We start from the raw sequence: 23,583 nt of genomic DNA on the forward strand, positions 1-23,583 counted from the left end.
CACTAGCTGCGAAGTCGGCAAACCCACTGCATGAACCTTACGTGACGCTTCTTCCAACCCAGCTTTGTACAATTTATTCTTGTTGATGGCATTCATTTATGGGGGCACACTGCCCTTATTAAAACAACTCCTTTTAATTTTTAAGTAAACTGCGTGTAACTTGTCAGCCTCGATGCTTTTTTTTTCCACTGAATTCAAATATGCCATTACTTTTTGGGTCAGCTAATTAGTTTCTAGGGTAATTAGAGATAATTAGCCATTTCTGGAGGAACAATAGACAAGACAGTGTTAGCCATAAAACTGTAATACTTTATATTTTCCAATACTACGAACCCTGGTGAATGCAATCAGAGAATCGGTTTTTTGATCCACCGCTTGGATCTAATTTTACAGCTCATTAAACACTGGTGCCTGAAATGGGCATTCGAAATGGTTCCTTGCCAGTGGTGCCAGCAAATTTTAACGAGCTGTAAAATTAGATCCAAGCAGTGCATCAAAAAACCGATTCTCTTAGTGCACTCACCAGGGTTCGAAGTATTGGAAAATATAAAGCTTACAGCTTTATGGCTAACACTGTCTTGTCTATTGTTCCTCCAAAAATGGCTTATTATCTCTAATTATCCTAAGAACTAATTGGCTGACTCAAAAAATAATGACACATTTGAGATCAGTGGAAAAAACGCAGCAAGGCTGACAAGTTTCACCGAGTTCACTTAACAATTTAAGGAAGCTGTTTTAAGAGCAGTGTCCTCTCTTTTAAAAAGCCGAGAGGGTACTGATGGCAGACCAAACCAAAGCAGAGAATGGACCGAACGTGTGAGCAGAGCCTGCCCGGTACTCACGTCGGGGAAGTCGCAGTGGTCGAAGCTGGCCTGGAGGAAGTTCTTGGCGGCCGACTTGTACTTCTTGGTGGCCAGCTCAGCAAGACCGGCAGCGCACCGTAGCTTGGTCACGATGCTCTGGTGCGTGTCCTTGGCGTGGCCCTACCAAAGGACACGCAGGCTTAAGGGGGCACATGGGTCTTCGGGACCAAAAAATTGCCCAAAAAAGCATTTTCTTAGGTGTAACTTTTTCCTTAGCACAGTTTTTCCTCCGAAAGGTTGGTACTTGAACAGTACCAGGTACTTACAACAGCCCTACAGGCCCGATTTCGATAAAAAAATTACAATTTTTCCATAATTTTTTCTCATTTTTCACCACAAGCAGAATTGTAGCGATAGGAAATTCTCGAGAGGTACATCCCAGCACATAGTGCAGCTAGGAAGATTAGTTCTCTTGCAGTGTAAAGCTGAATGTTTAAACCATCTAAAAAGGGAGGAAGAGTTAGCAATTTTGTCTTTCAGTAGTTGTTTAATTACAATTATTTTTAATTGGTTAGCAGGGGTACTTCAAACCTAGAAGTTGGAATTAATGTAAACTTGCACGTAATTGCAAAAAAAAAAAAAAAAACTGCTTCCCACATTTCATTCTCCACAACTTCTGGTATCTATTCATGACTTACTGGTAATCTTTTGTTAAATAGTTTTTTTTCCATTGTTCTCAAGAACAATTAAGAAAGATTTTTAATTATCTTGAAAACTAAATGCCTTACATCAAAACTGATTGGATATTTGAAAACGGCTAAAAAAAACTGCACAAGCCCAAAAAGTTTCAAGATTCAAAAGACAACCAGCCACATCCTTACCACCGGCAAACAATGGCGTCCACCTATGCGTTTGTTTTTGCTTACTGGTAGTGGTGTAGGCACACGGCACACATTTTTGGTGAAACTAAGCGCACTGCACGTATAAAAAGTTCCGGATAGCTGCCGTTATGCTTATGTTATTTTAAAGTAAATGTTCGACCCCACCCCTCCTGAGCAAAAATTCTGTTGAAGCGAAAGCAAGTGAGACAAATGGTTCATTGTGGTGAGAACTTTGTTGAATTGACTTGTATGGCTACCTGACGGGGAATTGGAAATGTCTCATTGAAGTGGAGTTCGTTGTAGCGGGGTTTGACTGTAGTTGCAACAAAAACTTTAACAGCCAAAGAAAGCTTGGCCTTCTCTAACAGCCATTCAAAATCTTGTTCCACTGCTTTAGTGCGCAAGCGCAAAGCAACCCACAACTGCAAGACACACACATACACACCTCAGCAAACTCTGGAGTCGCCTCAGCCTTATTGACATACGTCAGGACGTGGGACCAGTTCTGCAAGTAGATGCTGACCTGGAAAACAAGAAATAAAAAATGATGCACCCCCCTGTCGAACGACGACAGCGGTTGAACTCGAAGCTTTCTTGTTTGGCCAATCTCGCACTACGAGCATGAGCCACTCTGGAGATATGCACAGCTTTTCTAGAATAACTGCAGCGACTCTCGTGTATGCACTCCACAGGCCTAATGTTTGGGTTCGGGGTCTGCGAGGTCGTAAATCGGTACCTGCCGCTTGGCAGACAGTGGGTACTTTTTCGGGTGGGTGCCAGTTTAAGGCGTTAAACCTCAAATTGTGGCATTAGGCCTAACACCCTGCAGTTAACACCTTACGGCATGTAGAGCAACGTCACTCTCATCGTACGTCAAGCTGTGGGTAACAGCTGTCGATGTTCCCCCCAGAACATGACTTTAGGCCTATATAGCTTGTATTCAATGGTGAGGCAACGCACGCTGGCAACCGTGTGGGTGCGCCGTCACTGGTTACGTCGGGCTCCGCGGGATGGTGGTACTTGTCTGTGCTAAGCACATTGTGTTGGACGTTCCGAACTCCACCCCACCTAATGCAAAGCAATGCTTGAGTCCAAAGTGAGTGTGATTAATAACACCTCTGTTGACGCCACCGTTGACAAGCGAATTGAAATAGAGGAGACGACGCACGTCGGTGTTTCTTGTTTGTTTTTTCAGGCGTGCGAGCACAGTGGCACAAGCCGCGCCATGTCCGTGGCCATTTCAAGTGCTGCCAAGCAAAGAAATTGACAGCTAAACTTTTCAATGAATACCACCTATACATTGTGCCTTTACATGCCTGCATCACCTCCTGCCTCTGCTGCACATCAATTTTTAGCGCAGGAGGCCTAACGGAGCTGTCGCCAGGCTTCGCAGGGAAGCGTCTTAATTTTTCTTCACTTCACACACGATCGTCATCACTGTCAGAGTAAGTTGGCTTTCCTGCAGTGCGTTTCCGCGCACAGGCATCATCAGTGAGACCCTCGAAGCTTCGCTCTAACAGTTTGGGGGAGGAAGACATTGCTGCAAGGCAAAGGCTCCGAGAGCATTTGGCTTATCGGACGTGAAGCTTTGCGATAAAAACCTAAGATTAAGAGACTCTAATTTCCTTCTAATAAGACTGAGCATGGACTTGCGCAAAAGAGGAAATCATTAGAAGACTGTGTGAGCAGTCACCAATTACAAGGTGCTGTGTGGCCGAGCCCAAAGATGCGGGTTCGATTCCCGGCCGCCGCGGCCGCTTTTCTGATGGAGGCGAAAAGCGAAAATGCCCGTGTGCTCGAGATTTTGGAGCACGTTAAAGATCCCCAGGTGGTCAAGATTAATCCAGAGCCTTCCACTACGGTGCGCCTTATTGCCCGTGTAGCGTCGGCACGTCAAACCTCATAATCAATCAATCAGTTACCAATTACTCGCCACATAAGGAAAGAACAGCCACGTCAAGCGGTGGAGGCATCAGTGCTTGAAGGCCAGCAAACCGGAGAACTCCCCCTCCCCTTCCCCTTAGTTCCAAATGTGCCACAAATGCAGCCGTTATTTCTGAAGTAAGACCATGCAGACAGCTCCACCTTAAGATTTGATTGGGGAAAGAAATTCTCTCTTATTTCTTGCAGGAGCGCACTGTTAAAAAAAAAAAAGCGCTCTTAACAGCAACGCCCCATCAACCTGGCTGCTGGTACCCTTTCATTGTCAAAAAGTGTACTGAGATTTTTCTGTTATTACTTCGCTGTGCCAGCAACAGTATAGCAAGCACTGTGCTGACAGTTTTCAGGGAGGGGGACATACAAAGAGAACATCCATACAGGCTTTTGATGCCGTCTTTTCAAAAAAATGTCCGCAATGAGCAGTGGGAATTAGACTTGACTTAGACCCCGAGTTGAATTTAGAACTTGTATTGAATTCAGCACTGAGTTGAATTTAGTTAGAGCTTGAGTTGAATTAGACCCTGCGTTGTCATCAGGTCAGCAGTGTCTACCCAGAACACTCAGTGATACACAAAACAAACTAACAAGTTGTCAAACAAGCTGACCACAAAGCTTCGCGACTGAGTGACTGACTGGGGTGTTTGTAATTATGTAAAGTTTAGATAGCCTGTGGCAGCATTACCTTTACCTGCAGTTTGTAAGCGTAGAGCACAGGCAGCGGTCTACGGTGAAAGTTTGTACTTGATTACGTTTCACGAAGCTTTTAGCTCAACTTTACATACAGCAACAAATAAAGCGCAACAACAACGAATGCATACTACTTTATGAAACAAAGCCCGCATCTGAGGCATTTTTCCTGATCACTTGTGATGATTGTATGATTCCCTTATGATAATGAGGTAAAATATACAGTCGATCCTGGATATATCGAACCCACACATATCGGACAGTCCAAACATCTCCTCGTAAATCCTATGGAAGAGAAAACATCTTATATATCACATTGCCGATATGTCGAACTATTTTGTGACCCCCTTTGAGTTCGATAAATCTGCGATCGACTGTATATATGAAATCCAATGACATCCTTACTTTACTTCCCTAGACCCCTATCCTGTATAGCAGGGGTTCTCAGGCATGTTGGTCCCAGGGAACCCTGCTAAGCTCCGTTAAGTGCCAAGGAACCCCTCCCCCCCTTTTCCCGCTATTTTTTCATTACGTTCACGCTACATTCACGTACAATAAATTCAAAAGGAAGCAAGTTTGCTTGCTATTGAATATAAAGCGTGAATGTCGACTTTACGCCAGAGCGTACGCTAGCGGCACCTATCTCCAAACAGGAGAAATGCGCATGGCGGTAATACAAGGCCGAGATTTAAGTGTAATAGTTTAACCACGCCACCCGTTTTCGGAGTCTGGCTGACTACAAGCTGCTGGTGGGGTGTATTGCGCAGCTTGTGCCTTTGTGTTATGCACTGAGATGTGCTTACTGACACTCGGGCAAGAGTAATGGAAGGTTCCTTAGATCGATCGCACCTCGGGTTCGTCATCTAAGTTTCTTGGCGAATGCGGAACGAGGGAAAATTTATCAGTGGATCGCGAACCCCGAGGAGGGGCCTGTGGAACCCCTAGGTTCCGCGGAACCCACTTTGAGAAACCATGCTGTATAGTATGCACATTCACGACTGATATTTTTTTGCTTGCATGCTTCGTTCGTTCCTGAAATCTTGTAGGTGAAGTCGCTAAGAGGAGTTTTATGGTTCAAAATATTTTGGGTTTTACGTGCGGAGCCTACACTTGGGTTATGTAGTGCACCATAGTGGAGGGCTCCAAACGAACTTAAGTGGGGACATGGCTCTTGAAACAATTTCTTTCAATTGTTCAGTAAACTCTGTGTAACTTCATCATCTTGCTGCTCCATTTACACCAATTTCAAATATTGCATTATATTTTGAGTCAGTCAATTAGTTCCCAAGATAATTTGACATAATTAGTCATTTTTCGAGGAACAATAGACAAAACAGTGTTAGCCACAAAACTGTAATATTTATATTTTTCAATGCTATGAACCCTGGTGAATGCAATGATAATCAGTTTTTTGGTGCACCACTTGAAACTAATTTTACAGCTCACTAAACTTTAGTGCTTGAAATTCACATTCGAAATGGTTTCTTGCCACTCGTGCCAACAAAGCTCAATGAGCTGTAAAATTCCTTCAAAGCAGTGCATCAAAAAAACCAATTCCCGTTATTGCATTCACCAAGTTTCATAGTTTTGGAAAATATAAAGATTCCAGTTTCATGACCACCACTGTGTTGTCTATTGTTTGACCAAAAATGGCTAATTATCTCTAATTATCTCGGGAACTAATTGACCAGCTGAAAAAATAACGGCATATTTGAAATAAGTGGGGAAGAAGCAGCAAGAATGACAATTTTCACAGAGTTTATTTAAAAATTAAAGGAAGCTGTTTTAAGAGCAGTGTCCCCCCTTAAGACCACCTGGGGGGAAAGACCTTTAACATCCGCTGAAATCTTAAACACACAGACGCGTTTTTGCTTGCATCAGAAAAGCGGCTCCCGCAGCTGGGAATCGAACCCACATCCTTGGGCTCAGCAGCACAACGCCTTATACCCCTGTCACACGGGCACTTTCAATCGCGACTGAGTCGATCTGGATCAAGCTCAATCCAGATTGGGCGCTGATACACGGCCGTTTCAATCACGATCAAGGGCTCCAAGTGAGATCGCACGAAAGCGGTGACACTCTCGTCCCCGCTGACTATTGACACAGAAGTTGATACTTCAACTAACGCCAGAAATTCTATCAAATAACTTGACACAAATAAGTGTGTGGTAGCATTCATATAGTTCCGTATACCTACGACCGTGCGCAGTTACCCGACGCCGGCTGTGAAGTCCATTTCTGGCGCCACCTGACGTACGTGAGTGCAAGCGGTGCAACTTCTCGATTCGAAACGTGCCGTGTGGCAGCGGCGGTGCTTCGAGCGCATTCGAAAAGTCAATCGCGCTTCGCTTCAATCCGGATTAATAATGCCCGTGTGACAGGGGTATTAGCCACCATGGCAAGTAAGCTCCGTGACGATGCCCTCACCTTGATGACATTGAGGCACATGTTGACAACGTGGCGGCTGCTGGTACAGTAGTCGCGCGCCCGCGAGAAGCACTTCAGAGCGTTGTTCAGGTCTCCGCAGTCCAGGTAGTGGTCACCCAGGTCGTCGTGACCCCGCCTGCGACACGGGAGAGACGCTGTCACCGTTCTAACCGTTCCATGGACACAGAAACGGCAGTTCTCAGATCTTTCGTGGACTGGCAAGAAGTTACGGAGGATGCACATACACAGGGGCTGCAGCTTACGCGGGACTGGCATAGTGTTGTACAACATTTGTTGGTGCTTTAAGGGGGAACGCAGGAATGGGGTCGTAGAAATCGGCCCCCCAAAAAAATTGATTTTTGGAAACTGCCTGCTTTCGCTTCCAGAACTCTTGGTGTATGCTGTATAAAAATACCATGCCGAAAAACGGTCTTTAAAGGTACTAAAAAAAATTATTTTGTCAGCGGAAACGAAAGCGAAACCGATCGCGATGACCAAAAAACACCCATTTTTGCGATGCCAAATCAGATCAAGGGGCAACAGCCCAGAGGTCATTCTCTAGCAAGGACAGCAAGGGCCATGCGTCCGGTGCCGACTATGCGTCCGGTGCCTTTTGCGGGACAACAAGTGCTCTGTAACCTTTGAGAGCCATTTTCTCAAAAGTGCATTTCACGCATTCCCTGTTGTTCGTGGAGAGGATACCACCGCAAACACTGGACAAATTTTGCACCTGTTTGTTTTCTTTCTTTTTGTTTTGTTTTTTATCCTTTAAGTGTTCTGCAGTATGACATTTCCTGATTTTCAATTTAGGGCCTTATTATTTTTTTATTTAGTGCTTATGCTAATGCTAGTTGTGTACAAATGATTACAGGTAAAAATATTGCTGTATATAAAAATAACACAGGGTTTAAAAACATTCTAAGAATGTCATACCCTGTAGTGTTCTTTTGACTACAATTTTGAAGTATTCAGAACTTGCTACCATTTCGTCACTTCACTAGGCTTTCGATGAGCGGGCAACATGTAAATTTCCGCAACACAAAAAGTACTGAAGATATCATCATGAAACTTTTAATATCTTTGGAGTGCTTTCCAAGGTGCCTACCAAATTTCATTACAATACGCCAAGACATAAGATACTTTGCTCCGATCCCCACCTCCACCTTTAAGGGAACAGGTGGGTCTTTGGGGCCAAAAAGCGGTCCAAAACTGGTTCTCTGAAAAATGGCATTTTCAGCATCCGCGGCCATTTTCCTATCCGTCTGCAAACTTTCCTATCAAAAGGCACCGTATTTTATCGTAAATAGCATTTTAAAGTGCACTCTAAAGCTCAGTTTGGGCAGAATTCGATGGTGAAAAACGACACTTTTCTTGCAACGCAAAGTTGAGTGTTTTGCGGACGGATATCTCGGCACCCAGAGCAGGTACGACTGTAATATTTTTTGCTTCCAGTAGCTAAATGTGCGGGAAATACAATTTTGGAAACATATTTTCAAGTGGAGGCTTTGGAAAATTACCGTGTTCAAATGACACCACCTGTGAGCCGTTCCTGGCAAAGCGTGGGAGGAGAGAAGTTCAGTGTGTTGTAAAACGATCAGAAATAGCTAAATCAAACAAAGTTCCCCCAACGTTCTATTCTTTAGTCATTTGTCTGCACATCCACGTGGTAACTTCCATACTGTATGGAGTGCTTATTTGTAATTGTGACCAAAAATAATGATAATTAATCATTAAATCTCAGAAAAATCATCAACTTGCAAAATATTTACATATTTGAAATCAGCACAAAAAGCTACATAATGCTGTGCAGTTTCATTTCATTTGGTTAGTAAATAAAAAAAAACAGCTCTAAGACTAGTCTGTCTCCTTAAACTGCAGCACATATGGCCTCAGCTCATCGAAACAGTTGAAGTGGTAACACTCAGCAACTTTAACCACCAAAGAGAGTGAAACAAGAGGGTACAAAGAAAAACAAAGGAGTGTAAGAGCACCACTCAGATCAAAAGAGAAAAAGAGCAGAATGAGGAATCCCTAGTCAGAATTTTCAGGAATCCCTAGTTGTCATTTCCTCCGCCAAACCTGATTTAAAGATTTGCTTGTTCAATGCTAGCCGGCATACCTGCGTGCAAGCCTCAAATAAAAAAGCAGGCAAACACAAGTATCCAGACAGGAAGGAAAAATGGTACAGTCATCCGTTTCAATCAGGTGTACTCGTAAGATTACGTTCGTTTGATTGATTGTAGGGTTTAGCGTGCCGACACTCCACAGGCAATGAGGCGCGCCGTAGTGGAGGGCTCCGGATTAATTTTGACCACCGGGGGATCTTTAACGTGCACCAAAATCTCGAGCACACGGGCGTTCTTGCTTTTCGCCTTCGTCAGAAAAGCGACCGCCGTGGCCGCGAATCGAACCCGACTCCTCGTTCGAACCCAATTCCTCGTTCTTAAAAAGCACTAATTAAAATGCGCCAACACTTCCCTCAGATCACTGGTTCTTCTTTTCTCCCTTCTACAAGAAAGAAAGCAAAGAAAAAAATTACACCATCTTCCCGAGGGGAACCCTGAGGTGATGCGAAGCATCACGGAGTTCCCTTTATTTTAACTTGCGTTGATTACCCACATCGGGTGAACGTTGTTGGAAACTCCGCGATGCTTCGCATCACCTCAGGGTTCCCCTCTGACAAACAGCTCTGTTAACTGGTTGGCTGATGCTGGCTGAACTTGTGTCAGCCAATCCGCTAGCAGGACTGTCAGTACTCATCAGACGCCGGAGCGAGACTCCTCCGACGAAGCAACTGAGGCAGCGGCGCGTGCACGCGGTTATATATAGCGCTGGCGTGGACAGGAGGACGGAGGGAGAAGTGCGCTATCGCGAAGCTGGCGTGGATACGAGGACGGAGAGAGAAGCGCATTATCCCACAGCTGGCGTGGAGAGGGGGATGAGAAGAGATGCGGATGCCAACGGACAATGGACATAGCCCCGAGCAAAAGATGCTTTGCATCTAAAACAGGAGGTGCCACCAAGAAAGTGACCAAGAAAATGCTTTTGCCTCTAAGCCACTAGAACACAACAAAGACAAATTTTTGGCCACTGTTTTGAAGGGGCAAAACTAGCCAGGAAATTTTTAAGGCCTGGACGTCGCCGCAAAAAGACTTCTCATATCTGGCTCCACTGTCGGTCACAAGGCAGTGACAGATTCTTTGCAATCACATCAAAACCTGGAGAACTTTCCGCCACAATGTTGGGGCAGATAAAGATACCGTATTTATTTGATTATAAAGTGGTCCCGATTACAAGGCGAGGGTGCAGTTTGGAGAGTAAAAAAAATCACCATATACCGGGTGCGCGAGGTATTTGAGAACAGAACGTTGGCGTCAGGCACAACAGATTATCTCCAGCAAAATCAGACATATTTTCACCAAACTTTGCGAAGTACTTTGGTTATGGTTTAATTCCATAACTACTCAATGAATCCGCCATCGGCAGCAATAAGTGATTCAATTTGTCTTCGCAAACAGCTGCATGCACGGATCTGGTCCTCCTTAGAGATGTTGGTCATTGAGTTATAAAATGGCAGCCCTCAGCCAGTATTTTGTATTATGCGGCCCTTTGTTGGCCTCTATCTCAATGACGCCCCAGACATAGTAGTAAAGAGGATTTAAATCTGGAGAGCTAGGAGGCCACAAGTTCACAGTGACGGGGTTGCAGACGTCAGCTGGGCACTATTGGGTGACGCAGGCGGTCTGGGCAGAAGCCGAATCTTGCTAAAAGACATATGATCTTTCTTTCGAAACACTCTCTAGCCATAGCTTTACAACGGTAGCAAGCACATCCACGTAACCGGCAGCATTAACGCAGAGTCCTGCAAAAGTGTGCCAGCATGCCGTCACCCTCATTGCAAACAACGTATAACACCACCGCCGGAGAAATTAAGGGGTTCTGACGATGTCTGACCGCTGACTGTGCTTTTTCCTCTTCGCTACACATGCCACGTCACCGCCACAACCCAACACCTCCGTCTGCACTTTTTAAACGCGAGACTCCGCTCCTTTCAGAAAGGCAGCAATTTCCAAGTCGCTGGGGTGCGCGGCCAGGGCGACGAGGACTGCGTGGCGTTTTATTTCCTGCTTCAACTTGTACACTTCCACCTCTGAACAAACTGCACAGTATGAAGCATAAGGGGTCGACGAATAAGAAGCCGTACTTCTAAATATATATATGATGAGCCTGCTGGTGCCTATGGCAATGAGGAATAGCGTCCTCAAATACCTCGCGCACCCGGTATATATATACATACAGTAGAACCCCACTCTTACGTTCCTCAGTGCTGTGTTTTCCAGGCTGCTATGTTGTTTTTGTCTAGTCCTGGAGTAGCTCACATAGAGTCCCACGGATTAAAATCCTCGTTGTTCCGTCATGGCTCAGAGTACGTTCCCGGATCATGCGTCGCAATCTGACACTCCAAAGCTTCCTGGGCAACATGCGCGGACCGCATTTTGGACGTTTGAAGAGCCTTGGCCAGGCTTGGCTACGGGACTGACTGCATGAAGCCGCACGCGGGTGCGATTCCCCACCACTAGATGGCCCTATGTTACTCTATGCTGTCACCATCATCACTGCGCTTACAACAGAAGCTTCCCTTGGTAATGCCGTTAGTGCGTGTTCGCCATAAAGCACCACCACAAGAATAGCACGCGCTCTCGTCGTCATCGTGTGCTTTAAGCTTTGAGAGCACCGTTGAACTTGCAACGGCGAACTTTGTCGTGCCTTGATGGCGTCGCGAAAACGGGAGGCGCTTTCCCTTCAGGAAAAGCTTTACGTAATAAGCGCAGCAGACAAGCAGCCAGCACGCAAGAGAGTCGACATCGCTAGGGACCTTGCATTGCCACACGTGGTGTTTTGCAGAGATTGCAAAAAGCAGCAGTCCTATCTTCCGAGTTTTTTAAAGTTCGAAAGCCAAAGTTGCAGAAATACACGGTTTCAAGTCAAAGCTACGCTGTTTCCGTTCATTTTCGAAGGTTTCCGCATTGCTGCGTTTTCCCGGTTGTTACGTTTTGTTTTCCCCGTCCGGTGAAAACACGTATGAACGGGGTTCCACTGTATACTGAGCTTCGAATATAAGGCGGGGTATGACTTTGAGACTATGGATTTTGGAGAAAAAAAAAAACGCCGTTTTATATTCGAATAAATACGGTAGCACCTCCCCGCCCCCCTTTCCCTCCGTGGCTTCAGAACTACCCTCTGCACAGGCATCCATTTTCCGTCCGACCTTCCAAAAAGTTTTGCTCGGGGCATCTTCACTCACCGGATGCTCTCCTTGATGGAGTTGCTCTTGTAGTTCTTGAGGTCGGTGTCCAGCTTCTCGAGTTTGAGTGCCGCCTTCTTGCTCCGAGTCTCAATCCACTGGCCGTCCAGCGGCGGCACGGTGGACGCGCTGCCCCCACCTGTGACGTCGGGGAGGTTTGCGCCGCTCCTGCATTGGAACAGTGCATCGAGGCCAGAATTACTCAGTGCACACCAGTTACGACACTCGTCATAGACCTTGTGTATCAAAAGCCAGTCCACGGTTGGTTCCCCCTACACTGGTGCAAACACGGGGCAAGCCGACTAGCCTGTCACCTATCAGCAGAAAGCCGAAGCCCCACACAAAAGCTTGCGGCTGCTGCCTAAATCATAAGTACCGTATTTTTGCCCGTATAACCCGCACCAAAAATGCGAAAATTTCAGTGGCAAAGTATGGGTGCGGATAATACGCCGGGTTTTTCCATTAGTGCAGCTTCGCAGCAATGCGCGTTGTGCCATGAAGCTCCTTCGCAGTAACACAGACTAAGCCTTCCATGGCAGCAATTGCGCAAAACATACAAGGACAAGGAAGAAAAAACAAGGATAAGGCACTCTAGCAACTGATTTATATCAGTGAATTGTGACTTTCACCTTGCAGTCGGTGTATTCTACTTGCTAAATATGCGCTTTTTCTGTCTACAATAGTATGTGATGTGTTGCTTGAGCAGTAGCTTTGGTGCAGCCTTTCCTGTATCCAATGTGCAGGCAATACGCGAGGATATTTTTTTTTCTTTTCTGGCGGGCTGAAAGTGGGGGTGCGGATTATATGGAGGGGCGGGTTATACGCGCAAAAATACGGTACGAATATTGTGGAAACTTTAATAAACATTACACAACTCAATGTTTCCTCATTCGAGAAACAAGCTTTGTTTCATTAGGTTGTGTTACTCAGTAAACATTCAGCAAAGTGCAGATTCTGTCCCCTAGGCCTCTTATGCCAGTACGATGGCCCCTCAGCCTCACAAAGCCCGTGACGCCCAGATTCCGAAGTGGAGTTTCGAAACTCGCAGCATATCCTTGAAGAACCGCGCACAGAGGCTGGTTCTCTGTATTTTTCCCCTAGTAAGGGTAATCCTACCATCATCCTACTTATGTCCACTGCAGGATGAAGGCCTCCCCTGACACTCACTTCCAACCACTCCTACATCCTGTGCTGTCAAAAATCCAATCCTTGCCACCAAATATCCTTACCTGGTCTCTCCACTGGGTTATTGGTTGATTGATTGATTGATAGTGAGGTTTAACATGCCGACCCTACACAGGGATGAGGCAAGCCGTAGTTTGGACTTCTTGGGATCTTTACCGTGTGTTGAAATCCCCTTTCTCTAGACCTGTCTCTCGGTATCCACTCTTACCCTAATTGTCCACTGATTGCGATTCGTCGCACTAAGTGGCCAGCCCAAGCCCTATTCTTTTTCTTTATTTCAGCTACGATATCATCTACTCGAGTTTTTCCCCTGATCTGGGAAGCTCACTTCCTGTCTCTAAGTGTTACACCATAGTGACACTGGTGGCACATTGCACAACATTAATGCTCCAACGGTGCAGATTCTTAGCCTGACAGGCACCTAAGATCTATCAGGTCATCTTTAAAAGGCCCTCTAGCTAACCAGGACCAAATGAAAAGTGTAGCAACTTTGAAAGAAATGGGGCGGAACAGAGAATGTGACATGGGTGCCCTTCAACTCTGCAAGCACTACTGGTTACCATAAAAACCTGCGTATTGGCGAGTTTTATTTTTGCCAAATACAAGCACGGCTAAATTTCCACCGATACAGCCACGTAATTGTGCGTGACACACCCAACTGAACAAATTTTCCCAGAGAAAAAGAAAGAAAAAAGCTCACATAAATGCACATTTGAAGAGTTTTAAAAGTTCTAGTATAACCAAGAACCGCCATCAAATGATTCTCCATGGCAGAGGTGGCGTTGCTGCGCACAAGACACGTGATTACTGTTAGTTTCATCGCTGCCACAGTGCTATGATGGTACACCACCAGACATTCCCAGTATTTACAGTGTTCGGGCTGTGAAAGCAACGGTCAGCTGTTTCCGAAAGAAAAGAATTTACAAAAAAAAAAGCAGTAACAACAAAACTTACCCAGATTGAAACAAGGCCTCAATCGCATAGACAGAAATGGAAATGTTAGATTGTGATCAGGCTATTTTATCACCTAAAATTACATCTGCAGCAAGTGGACAGCACTTCAATTTCCACATGCTCAAAATAAGACATACTAGGCAAGTGAATAAATTTGAGGTGCTAAACAACGGGTACCAGAAGAAACACGTAGACACAGACAAGGTGCCACTTCCAACTAAACTTTATTAGTGAAAAACCCTCGGTTAGATACGGCCCTTGAGTTCTTAGATGGACACGTGTGTCCATCTAAGAACTCGAGTTCTTTGAGTGGTAATGAGACCGACGGTGTACTGATGCACTTGTTTCCTGCCTTGTGAATGAAGTACGCCTCCACAATCTTTCTTTCATGCCTATCTCTGACCTATTTTAGAAACGTAGCCTGTTTGAAGAGGAGCGGAGTGCAGTTCGCACCCTGCAGAGTGCACCTTTTGCAGTGCTCAGCCATGTGACCCCCAGCGTTGTTCTTTACTGCCCAACAGCGCTCGCGCGCTCTGTCATTGAAGCATCAACCTGTTTGGCGCCTCAGATTTATTCAGTATGTTCAACCAACTAGCCCTGATCAGGCTTTTGTTACGGAAGTGAGCACATGGATATTTGATCAAAAACTATTTTTACAGTTATGATGATGAAAATTGGGTGCCATATATAGTGTTTCATTCTTATTGTAGATATAAAATTTGTATTTGAGTTAAACAACTACATTTTAATTTATCTCGATTTTTATATTTGATTTTCTGACAGCTTTTGTAAAAAAAAACTGCTGGAGTGATGATGCAGGAACAAGGAACCAGTGTACTGTGCACAAACCAGGGAGTGCAATAAGACTAACATCATCATTCTACCTGGTCTGTAGCAGAAGTTACGACCATTTGGAGTTTTGGCTTGAAAGGTGGGAACCAGAAAAACCGGTTTTGCCCTCCAGGGCCAAACTTCAAACGGTCGTAACTTCTGCTACAGACCAGGTAGAATGATGATGTTAGTCTTATTGCACTCCCTGGTTTGTGCACAGTACACTGGTTCCTTGTTCCTGCATCATCACTCCAGCAGTTTTTTTTTACAAAAGCTGTCAGAAAATCAAATATAAAAATCTAGATAAATTAAAATGTAGTTGTTTAACTCAAATACAAATTTTATATCTACAATCCGAATGAAAAACTAGATATGCTCCCCAATTTTCATCGTCATAACTGTAAAAATAAACTATTTTGGTTTAAGACCAGCGTGCCACCCTTAACTTGAGGCATAAAAAGATGAAAGACCTGTGGGGACATTCAACAAAAAAAGATAAACAATTAAAGACGTTCCACTCAATGTGAAAGCTGTCGGAAGTGCAGAGCGGTGATTCACCATAATGCAGTATAGCGCCGCTTTCTGCTCACTGCTAACACCCAATGCAATTCAAATTTCCCGCCTTAGCAGTGCTCGCGCGCCCCCTACCTTAAACTGCGCCAGCGCGAGTTCTCTTCTTTTCGTGCTGGCTTTTCCTCCCACATGTGCCGGCGTTGCTCTGGCACTTTTTTTTGCTTACTATACTACAAACCAACTTAACAAGCGTTTCTAACTAAATGAACGTGGGCCTGCCACTTAATTACATATATTTGGCCTCAAATGTACCTGCAGTTTTTTTTTTTTTTTTTTTGAGCTTAACAACGGGGAGATGTATGACAAATGCCAGCAGTTCAAGAGTTTCGAAATGCTTACGACTTTATAAACCGCTTGGCTTTCGAAGCCTCTTGGTTATGCCAGGATGACAGAACGCCATGTGGCTCCACATGGGTCCAGCGAGCGAGCTATGACGACAAGGCGAGCCCCTAAAGTGCTCTGCACTTAAAAAGACTACCCAGGCCGAAACAGGGAAGCACTCCTGCACTCACCCGACAGCATCTGTCAGCTTCTTGTGGATCTCCTGATACTTGGCAATGTTGTAGGTGTTCTGCACGTGGGTCAGTGCCATGCGCAGCGCCTCCACTCGAAGCATGGGGCAGTGGTCGGCGATGTACAGGAGCCGGTACAGCCGGGCAAGGCCCGCATAGCTGTTGGAGTACACCTCCAAGTCCTGCAACAGTAACAGAATTCGGATAGTCAAAAAATTTACTATCCTTTCCTAAAGGAAGTTGAGAGAGGTGCAAAGGCTAAAAGACCATCCAAACCGTTGGCAAACCTTCAAAGACCCAAATCACAAACGAAGAGCGTACCTATTCGACCATTTTTCGCACACTCAGTGAATGCACCTACGAACGATCGAAATGTATACTGTTGCATATATTTTATTGTAAATATAATGTGTATATATATTGTTACACATAATATCTATATGTATATATATTGTTACACATAATATCTATATGTATATATATTGTTACACAGTCTACACAAAAGCACCTCATTCTTCTCTTCGTCGCCCCGGTGTTCCCGCCGGTAGGGTTTGCCAGTGATACAGCCAATGCCACCTACCGAGCACAACATGCAACACCAGTTCGGTAGCGTAACAATATATATATTTACATATTTAATGTAAATATATATTCCGCCAAAAAGCGCTTCATTCTCTTCTTCATCACCTCGGCTGCTGGCTGGGAGGATTTGCCCATAAAGTGAAGCAGTCCTGTCATGCTGTGTAACAATATATATATTTATATTGATTGATTGTAGGGTTTAATGCGCCGACGCAACGCAGGCGATGAGGCGCGCCGTAGTGGAGGGCTCCGGATTAATTTTGACCACCCGGGGATCTTTAACGTGCGCCGAAATCTCGCACACATGGGCGTTTTTGCTTTTCGCCTCCATCAGAAAAGCGGCCGCCACGGCCGGGAATCGAACCCGCGACCTCGTGCTCAGCAGCGCAACGCCTTAGCCACTGAGCCACCGCGGCGGGTATATATTTATATAGATATATATGTATAAATGTATATATTGTACTGTAAATGTTTATTGTATACATGGTTAATGAGATTAAGGTATATTATTGTGCTCAAGTTTTTTCATGATTGATGCCTGCGTTGTGTCATGTATGAACCATTCCTTTTTCCGCGATTTTCAAGTCACCGTTTTGACACTGAACGAAGCCCCCGTTTCACGATGTTATCAGAGCTTATAGGTCAACGGACCGGCCTAAGGGGGAACGCATTGGTTTTTTGACAGGACGCCATCGATCCCACTAAAAAACCTTTCACTTCAAAATGGCACCAACGATAAGGGGAGTGCGTGCACCAAGGGTTCCAAACAATGCCAATCTGTCAATCGCTACATCATGGATTGGTTGTCTACGGAGAAGAAACTTAAATGGGCTGTGGAGACAAAATAAAAATTTGTTCAGTTTAAAAGAACTGGCTTTGGTAATATATCCCGTCACACGGTGAATCTAATGTCATTTAGAGCAAATTTCATTCACTCTAAATGTCATTAATTCGGCGCTACACGAGAATACCGCATGATATTTGAGGCGAATGACATTTAGCAGCTAACTGAGGTTCGGGAGCTCATTCAGCAGCCACATGAGTAGCCTCGACAGCAGTGGCGCGTCACTAGATGAGAAAGTTCAGTAATAAACCAAAGAATACTGTTTCCAAACACTGTTAGTAAACTTATGTTTTCCCCTTCATGTTGTTTTTTAAATAAAGGCAAACAAGCACTAACAAAAAATAAAATCTCACCCCAGTGCGCGCAGTACCCTATTACGAATTTTTTCCAGACTTGTCTTGGCTTGCGATGTCTACTGATGTCACCTACACCGGTAATGTTCTCATTTTTATTTTTTTTAAATAATCCTTATTATGTTTAATAAAAATATCTATAAAAACATACTAATTGCACTTGAAATATAATTTTGCGAGCTCGCTAATCGTCACTGCTGTCACTTCAAATGACATTTGTTTCGCCGTGTAGACTCATACGGCCAAACCGAATGTCATTAACAGCTAATGTCATTCACTTTAAATGACGTTAAATTTGCCATGTGACAGGGGTATAACTTAGTAAGCTCCATTCCAGTCATGAAAGATGATTTTTTTAAACTTAAATTTTACCTTAAAAAGTGGGAGAATTATTAAAAAACTTCCAACCTTCACGCTACAGCGACTTAATATAAGCACGAGTGACGTAATATGGGCCAGCTACAAGAACATTTTTATCAGTGTTTTAACCGCACATTCACGCTCAAGTGACACAATCAAAGAGAACTAGGGGCCGCTCTACAATCGTCCAGTCATGTTTTTTGGCGGTGGCGTTGGTCGGTCGCCGCCAGTTGCCCAAGCACCATTCTGTGATGTCACAGAAAAATCCCAGAAAAGTGGTTAACAGGGTAGCTGTTTAGAAAATCGTAATTTTCATGTCTGCCGTAAAAAATACCAAGAAACCTTTGAGTGCAGGCCTTGCGGTGACCACCCAGCAGTTAACAAAACCAAGAAAATGCCTAGCACTCGTCTGTGCGTGGGCTGCGATGACTGCCCAGCGTCCCCTGCGCACGTTCGTCAAGCCAAGCGTATTCACTTAGGGTGATTGGCAAAGATGGTGGCGAATGCCCGGCAGTTAAGAAAACCAAGAAAAGGCCTAGCGCTCGTGTGTGTGCCTTGCGGCAACCACCCAGAGTCCCTGACGCACGTTTGTCAAGCCAAGCATACCTACCCACTTAGGGTGGTTGGTCAAGACTGGCCAAAAAAAAGAAAAAACCTCCAGCGTTTGCTGTAATCGTGGCTACACTTACGCGAAACAAGAAAGACACATCATAGCATGTGCTCCTCCAAGATGATGTCCAATGATTATCACTTCAAAAAGAAAAAAAGAAATCAAAAAGGTCACACTTATAGCAACAGTGATGGAACAAAGGTCGTTGCGGCGGCGAAGAAGAAGGAAATCGGCTGCAATAGTGGAATTAAGCCTTCGTGATGGTCGTGAAGATTGCATACAGCTTCGCTACCTTCAAGTCTTACGCATTAGTGTAAGCTCCCTTCATTTATATCTTGATTATTTCTTTGAAGTTCACGGTAAGCTTGACATCACTGTTACTGGAACAAAGCAGTCGTTTCAATAAACCAAACTTTTATTTTGTCTTCATGGCACCTTTGAAGCAGGTGTCCATAATTATTTATGACAAATGTTGCCATTGCAGACTGAAATTACCCCAAAATCCCAAACTTCTTCAGTTTCCCCAAGCTTCTGCAACTTAGTAGTGCACTTATCTGTAAACGATGAAAGGTAACTGAAACAATGCTTGCGAAAGAGTGGTGGAAAAAAATTGATACATTTAACCTAATCTGATCGGAAAATGAGTAAGCTGGGCTGGAAACCCTGACATCAATTCCACCTGAATTGAATTATGTGCTGGAATTTTCATTATGAACAACCACTATCCCAAAGTGAATAAAACTGACACCTCACGTGTTGTCGACACAATCTCTATAATATAACCATCCGCTATCAACAGTCTTCTATTTAGAAGACTAAAAAAGCCGGCAGACTCCGGTAACAGTGTCAGTGACACTTCGGGCAGTCAACTCAATAACTGAAACGCGTTACGACTGCCGGTTAGCGCAAATGTCCCCTGTCTTGCCTATCGCATAGTACAGCAAGCGTGGTAGAGGAAGCCGTGAAAGATGCAACTCTGGGCTCACCAGGGACGGGTTTTCAACGATGTAGACGTCTTCCTCCGAGGACTCGCTCTCTTCGGGAGGTGCGTCCACTTGCATCGGCTCCACCGAGCTCTGCTGATTCGCGAATGCAACACAAATTTGAAACAAATGCGCACACATGCCCGGGAACAGAATACGCGGGCGTGCACGGCAAGTTCAGAAGAGCCCTTCAATTTCACGTAAACCATCCTGGTCCTACATCATCGGGCCTCGAGTGCGACCCTTCGGATTATACTGTTCTTTATAGCAAGTCAATGCACGTTTTATAAATTGGAAATATGCCACAAACGATGGCAAAAGCGGGTTTACTTCAAAGAAAACACGCCGTATTTCTCGTCGTGACGATCCACGATAGCACTGCGAAAATTCCAATTGAATTGACTGCTTTAGCCCTAACTAGGGCATTACCCGCATTCAAATTCATTCCACATAGCATTACGGAATGCGTGCATTTAGGAAGAATTGACATTTAAGACGCTTCGAACAAAACACTCTGTGGCCTGCCTACGCCAGACGCAGTACGCACGGATGTGAACGGTTACCTGGAACAGTCCTATTTGGTGCGGCATCGGCTGTGGCATGGTTACTGAAGTATTTGTAACTGAGATTTAGTATTGCCCCTAAAAATTCAGCGCTATCGACCGGCACAATGGAGCAATAACCAAACCGTGCATGTACACAAATCGACGGCCAGCAAGCACACGAACGCTGCCGGGTCGGCCAACAAATGATCAAAAACAGTAGTAGCGGTACTGGCCACTAGGGAACAACAGCGCTGGCGTCGTAACAGCTGCAATGGTTCTGGTTTTCGGTTTCGGAGAAATACCCAATTCTTTGTAGCCCGTTTTCCAGTGGGTCACTTTGCGTTATCTAAGTTTATTAGCCGACGCACTGTGCGGACAGTTGTACGCAAAAAATGCACAATAAGCGACTTCCCTAAACCAGAGACTATAACTTCTGCATTTCATTTTCCCTTCACTACTGATTGAAAGCCACCGCTTCTTCTGTTTGCATGTTAAATTTCACTTCCTGGGTTTACGTTGAGTGTGTGCTGTCCTGCCTTAATGTTTTGCGGGTCATTTCTCCGGAAAGGGCAGGACCAGATCATGTGATGTAGGTCAGGCCTGTCACCAGACCTGGCTCGTACAGATGGCCGCCAGGGAGCAAAACCCTGAACGACGTCTAAAATCTGAGCAAATAAAAGTTCTTCAATCAATCAATCAATCAATCAATCAATCAATCAATCAATCAATCAATCGATCGATCTATCGATCGACCGATCAATCCCAGGTTTAACTTAGCTGTTATTTAAGAGTATCCCTTTTTCATAGATTATGAGAGAGCATTTGACTCGGTCGAAACCTCAGCAGTCATTCAGCCATTACGGAACCAGGGTGTAGATGAGCATTATGTACGAATACTAGAGGATATCTACAATGGGTCCACAGCTACCATCAGCCTCAATAAGGAGAGCAGTAAAATACCTATAAGGAAGGGTGTCAGACAAGGAGACACAATTTCCCCAATGTTATTCACCGCATGTTTACAAGAAGTATTCAGAACACTGGATTGGGAACAGGTGGGAGTAAGGTTAATGGAGAATACCTCAGTAACCTCAGATTTGCTGATGACGTTGCCTTGCTAAGTAACTCGGGGGACGAATTGCAAAGCATCCTTTCCGAACTGAACAATCAGAGTAGAACCGTGGCTCTCAAAATTAATATGCAGAAAACCAAAGTAATGATCAATAACCTCGGGACAGCACAGTGGTTTGAGATAGGTGGCGAGGCAGTGGAAGTGGTAAGCGAATATATCTACTTAGGCCAAGTTGTGACTCCTGATTTTAACCATGAGGCAGATATAATTAGAAAGATAAGAATGGGGTGGAGTGCATACGGCAGATATTCTCGGATAATGAATGGCAGCCTACCATTGTCCCTGAAGAAGAAAGTGTATGACAGCTGCATCTTACCGGTACTCACCTACGGGGCAGAAACTTGCTCACTAAGAGGGTTCAACATGAATTGAGAACGACTCAGCGGGCAGTGGAACGGAAGATGATAGATGTTACATTAAGGGACAAGAAAAGAGCGGAGTGGGTCAGGGAACAAACACGTGTTAAGGACATATTAGTAGAAATTAAGAAGTGAACGTGGGCAGGGCATGTAATGCGAAGGCAAGATAACCGTTGGTCATTGAGGGTGACAGAGTGGATCCATATAGAAGGCAAGCGTTGCGGGGGGCGGCAGAAAGTTAGATGAGCAAATGAGATCAAGAAGTTTGCGGGGATAAATTGGTCGCAGTTAGCACAGGACCGGGATAATTGGAGGTCCATGGGAGAGGCCTTTGCCCTGCAGTGGGCATAGATAGGCTGTGATTATTATGATGATTATGATGATGATGATGATAAACAGATATCGAATTATTGAGCTTCTAATGTGCCTGAAGGCGCCACATATCCTTCCTCGCTACACATATCCTGCCACATATCCTGCTACACATATCCTGCCAGTTTCCGCGCTACAGCCTCTTTGAAAACATGCATGCCTAGGGCGTATGCGTACGAAGTACGCAACATGACAGCGTTAAGAGGTGGCGTTCCGTGAGCTCTCTCCGAAAATTAGATACGGCTTCGCCGTGACGCGAACCTCCAGTTGCGCGTGACCCAACTACAGCTTGCGTAAGAAGGACGTGGAACGCCTCTAGCTAAAGGCGCATTCACGCAAGTCGGTGTAATCGGCTAAAAGGGATCGCCCATATGAGGAAGATTTTGCTCCCGCACGTATTCGCCAACACCCTACGCGGTCGCCGAGAGTTTTGTACCACCCCCCCCCCCTTTCTCGTTTTTTTTTTTCTTTTGTCTTCGGCCTTCAAGAAGCCGTGGAGAAAGGGACGTGATGCATTATTCAGATGCACGCATTCGGCCTTGGCAACAGTGAAGCATAACGAGGGCACGGAAGGATTGCCGGATGTTTCGGGACTCTGAACACGGGGATGTGCGCGGCCGAACACGTTGATGTGCGGTCAAAATAATGACACGAAACCAACATTTAAACAAACACATCGCTGTTCTAAAAAATTACCATATGGAAGTTACGACATAATGAGATATTTCAACGGGATGCTTTTAAGCGAAGCTTATAAGGGTGAGGTCACTCGACGGTTATCGTTTTGGACGTATTCCGCAGAGAAGAGCAAAGAAATACGACTTTAAATGTGCGTTTTATTTCGCTTGCTATGACCGAAGTACACCATGGAGGCCTTACGCATGCCTCTGCTGTGAAATACAGCTGTCAGGGGCAGATGTGGAAATGGGCGCTGTAATTGGTCCAAGTACACGCCCAGCCTTGTTTAGTTTCGCCAGTGAGGCAAGCCACTGAAGTTTGAGCTTTTAGCTTCGTCATTTCTTTATTTATTTGCTGACCTTCTCTCGAGCATAACGCACTCCCAGCTATGAATAACTTGGGCGTTTCTCAGGAACGAAGGTTACGTGTTGGTGACAACCACCATGGCACGGACAGACTGCTTCAAATGAGCGTGTATACCGAACCGGAAATGAGGTTTAAGCAATAAAAAGCAGAGATGTCAAGAGGGCGGTAAATTACTAACTTACAAAAGGGCCAGAATAATGCAGTCGTACCACACGCCTACATTAACACGCGCTCAGTGGGCTGAGTAAACGAAAAAAAAAAACTGCTTATCGATTCTTTCCTGGCAGTGGCGTGCCAGAT

The 23,583-nt window shown here is 45.0% G+C and overlaps 1 protein-coding gene across 5 annotated transcripts in view; it reads right to left on the bottom strand.

Moving 5' to 3' along the window:
- The window catches only part of Csn1b (COP9 signalosome subunit 1b), a 45,680-nt gene extending 25,092 nt beyond the window's left edge, over positions 1-20,588 (bottom strand). For 3 of the 5 annotated variants that reach the window (XM_077670153.1, XM_077670156.1, XM_077670155.1), the window contains exons 1-7: positions 20,395-20,587; positions 19,835-19,927; positions 16,100-16,281; positions 12,045-12,212; positions 6,740-6,875; positions 2,130-2,207; positions 843-983 (exon numbers count right to left, since the gene is read on the bottom strand). In XM_077670153.1, coding sequence (XP_077526279.1) covers positions 843-983; positions 2,130-2,207; positions 6,740-6,875; positions 12,045-12,212; positions 16,100-16,281; positions 19,835-19,927; positions 20,395-20,433 — 837 coding nt within the window. In that variant the 5' untranslated portion in view covers positions 20,434-20,587. Of the gene's footprint in view, positions 1-842; positions 984-2,129; positions 2,208-6,739; positions 6,876-12,044; positions 12,213-16,099; positions 16,282-19,834; positions 19,928-20,394 lie in introns of all 5 variants that reach the window. The other 2 variants (XM_077670151.1, XM_077670152.1) reach the window with 2 other exon arrangements.
- Between the last annotated feature and the right edge of the window lie 2,995 nt (positions 20,589-23,583).

Source organism: Haemaphysalis longicornis, unplaced genomic scaffold (assembly GCF_048455015.1).
Source record: "Haemaphysalis longicornis isolate Haplotype H1 unplaced genomic scaffold, Haemaphysalis longicornis Haplotype H1 scaffold_5, whole genome shotgun sequence".
Taxonomy (NCBI): Eukaryota; Metazoa; Arthropoda; class Arachnida; order Ixodida; family Ixodidae; genus Haemaphysalis; species Haemaphysalis longicornis.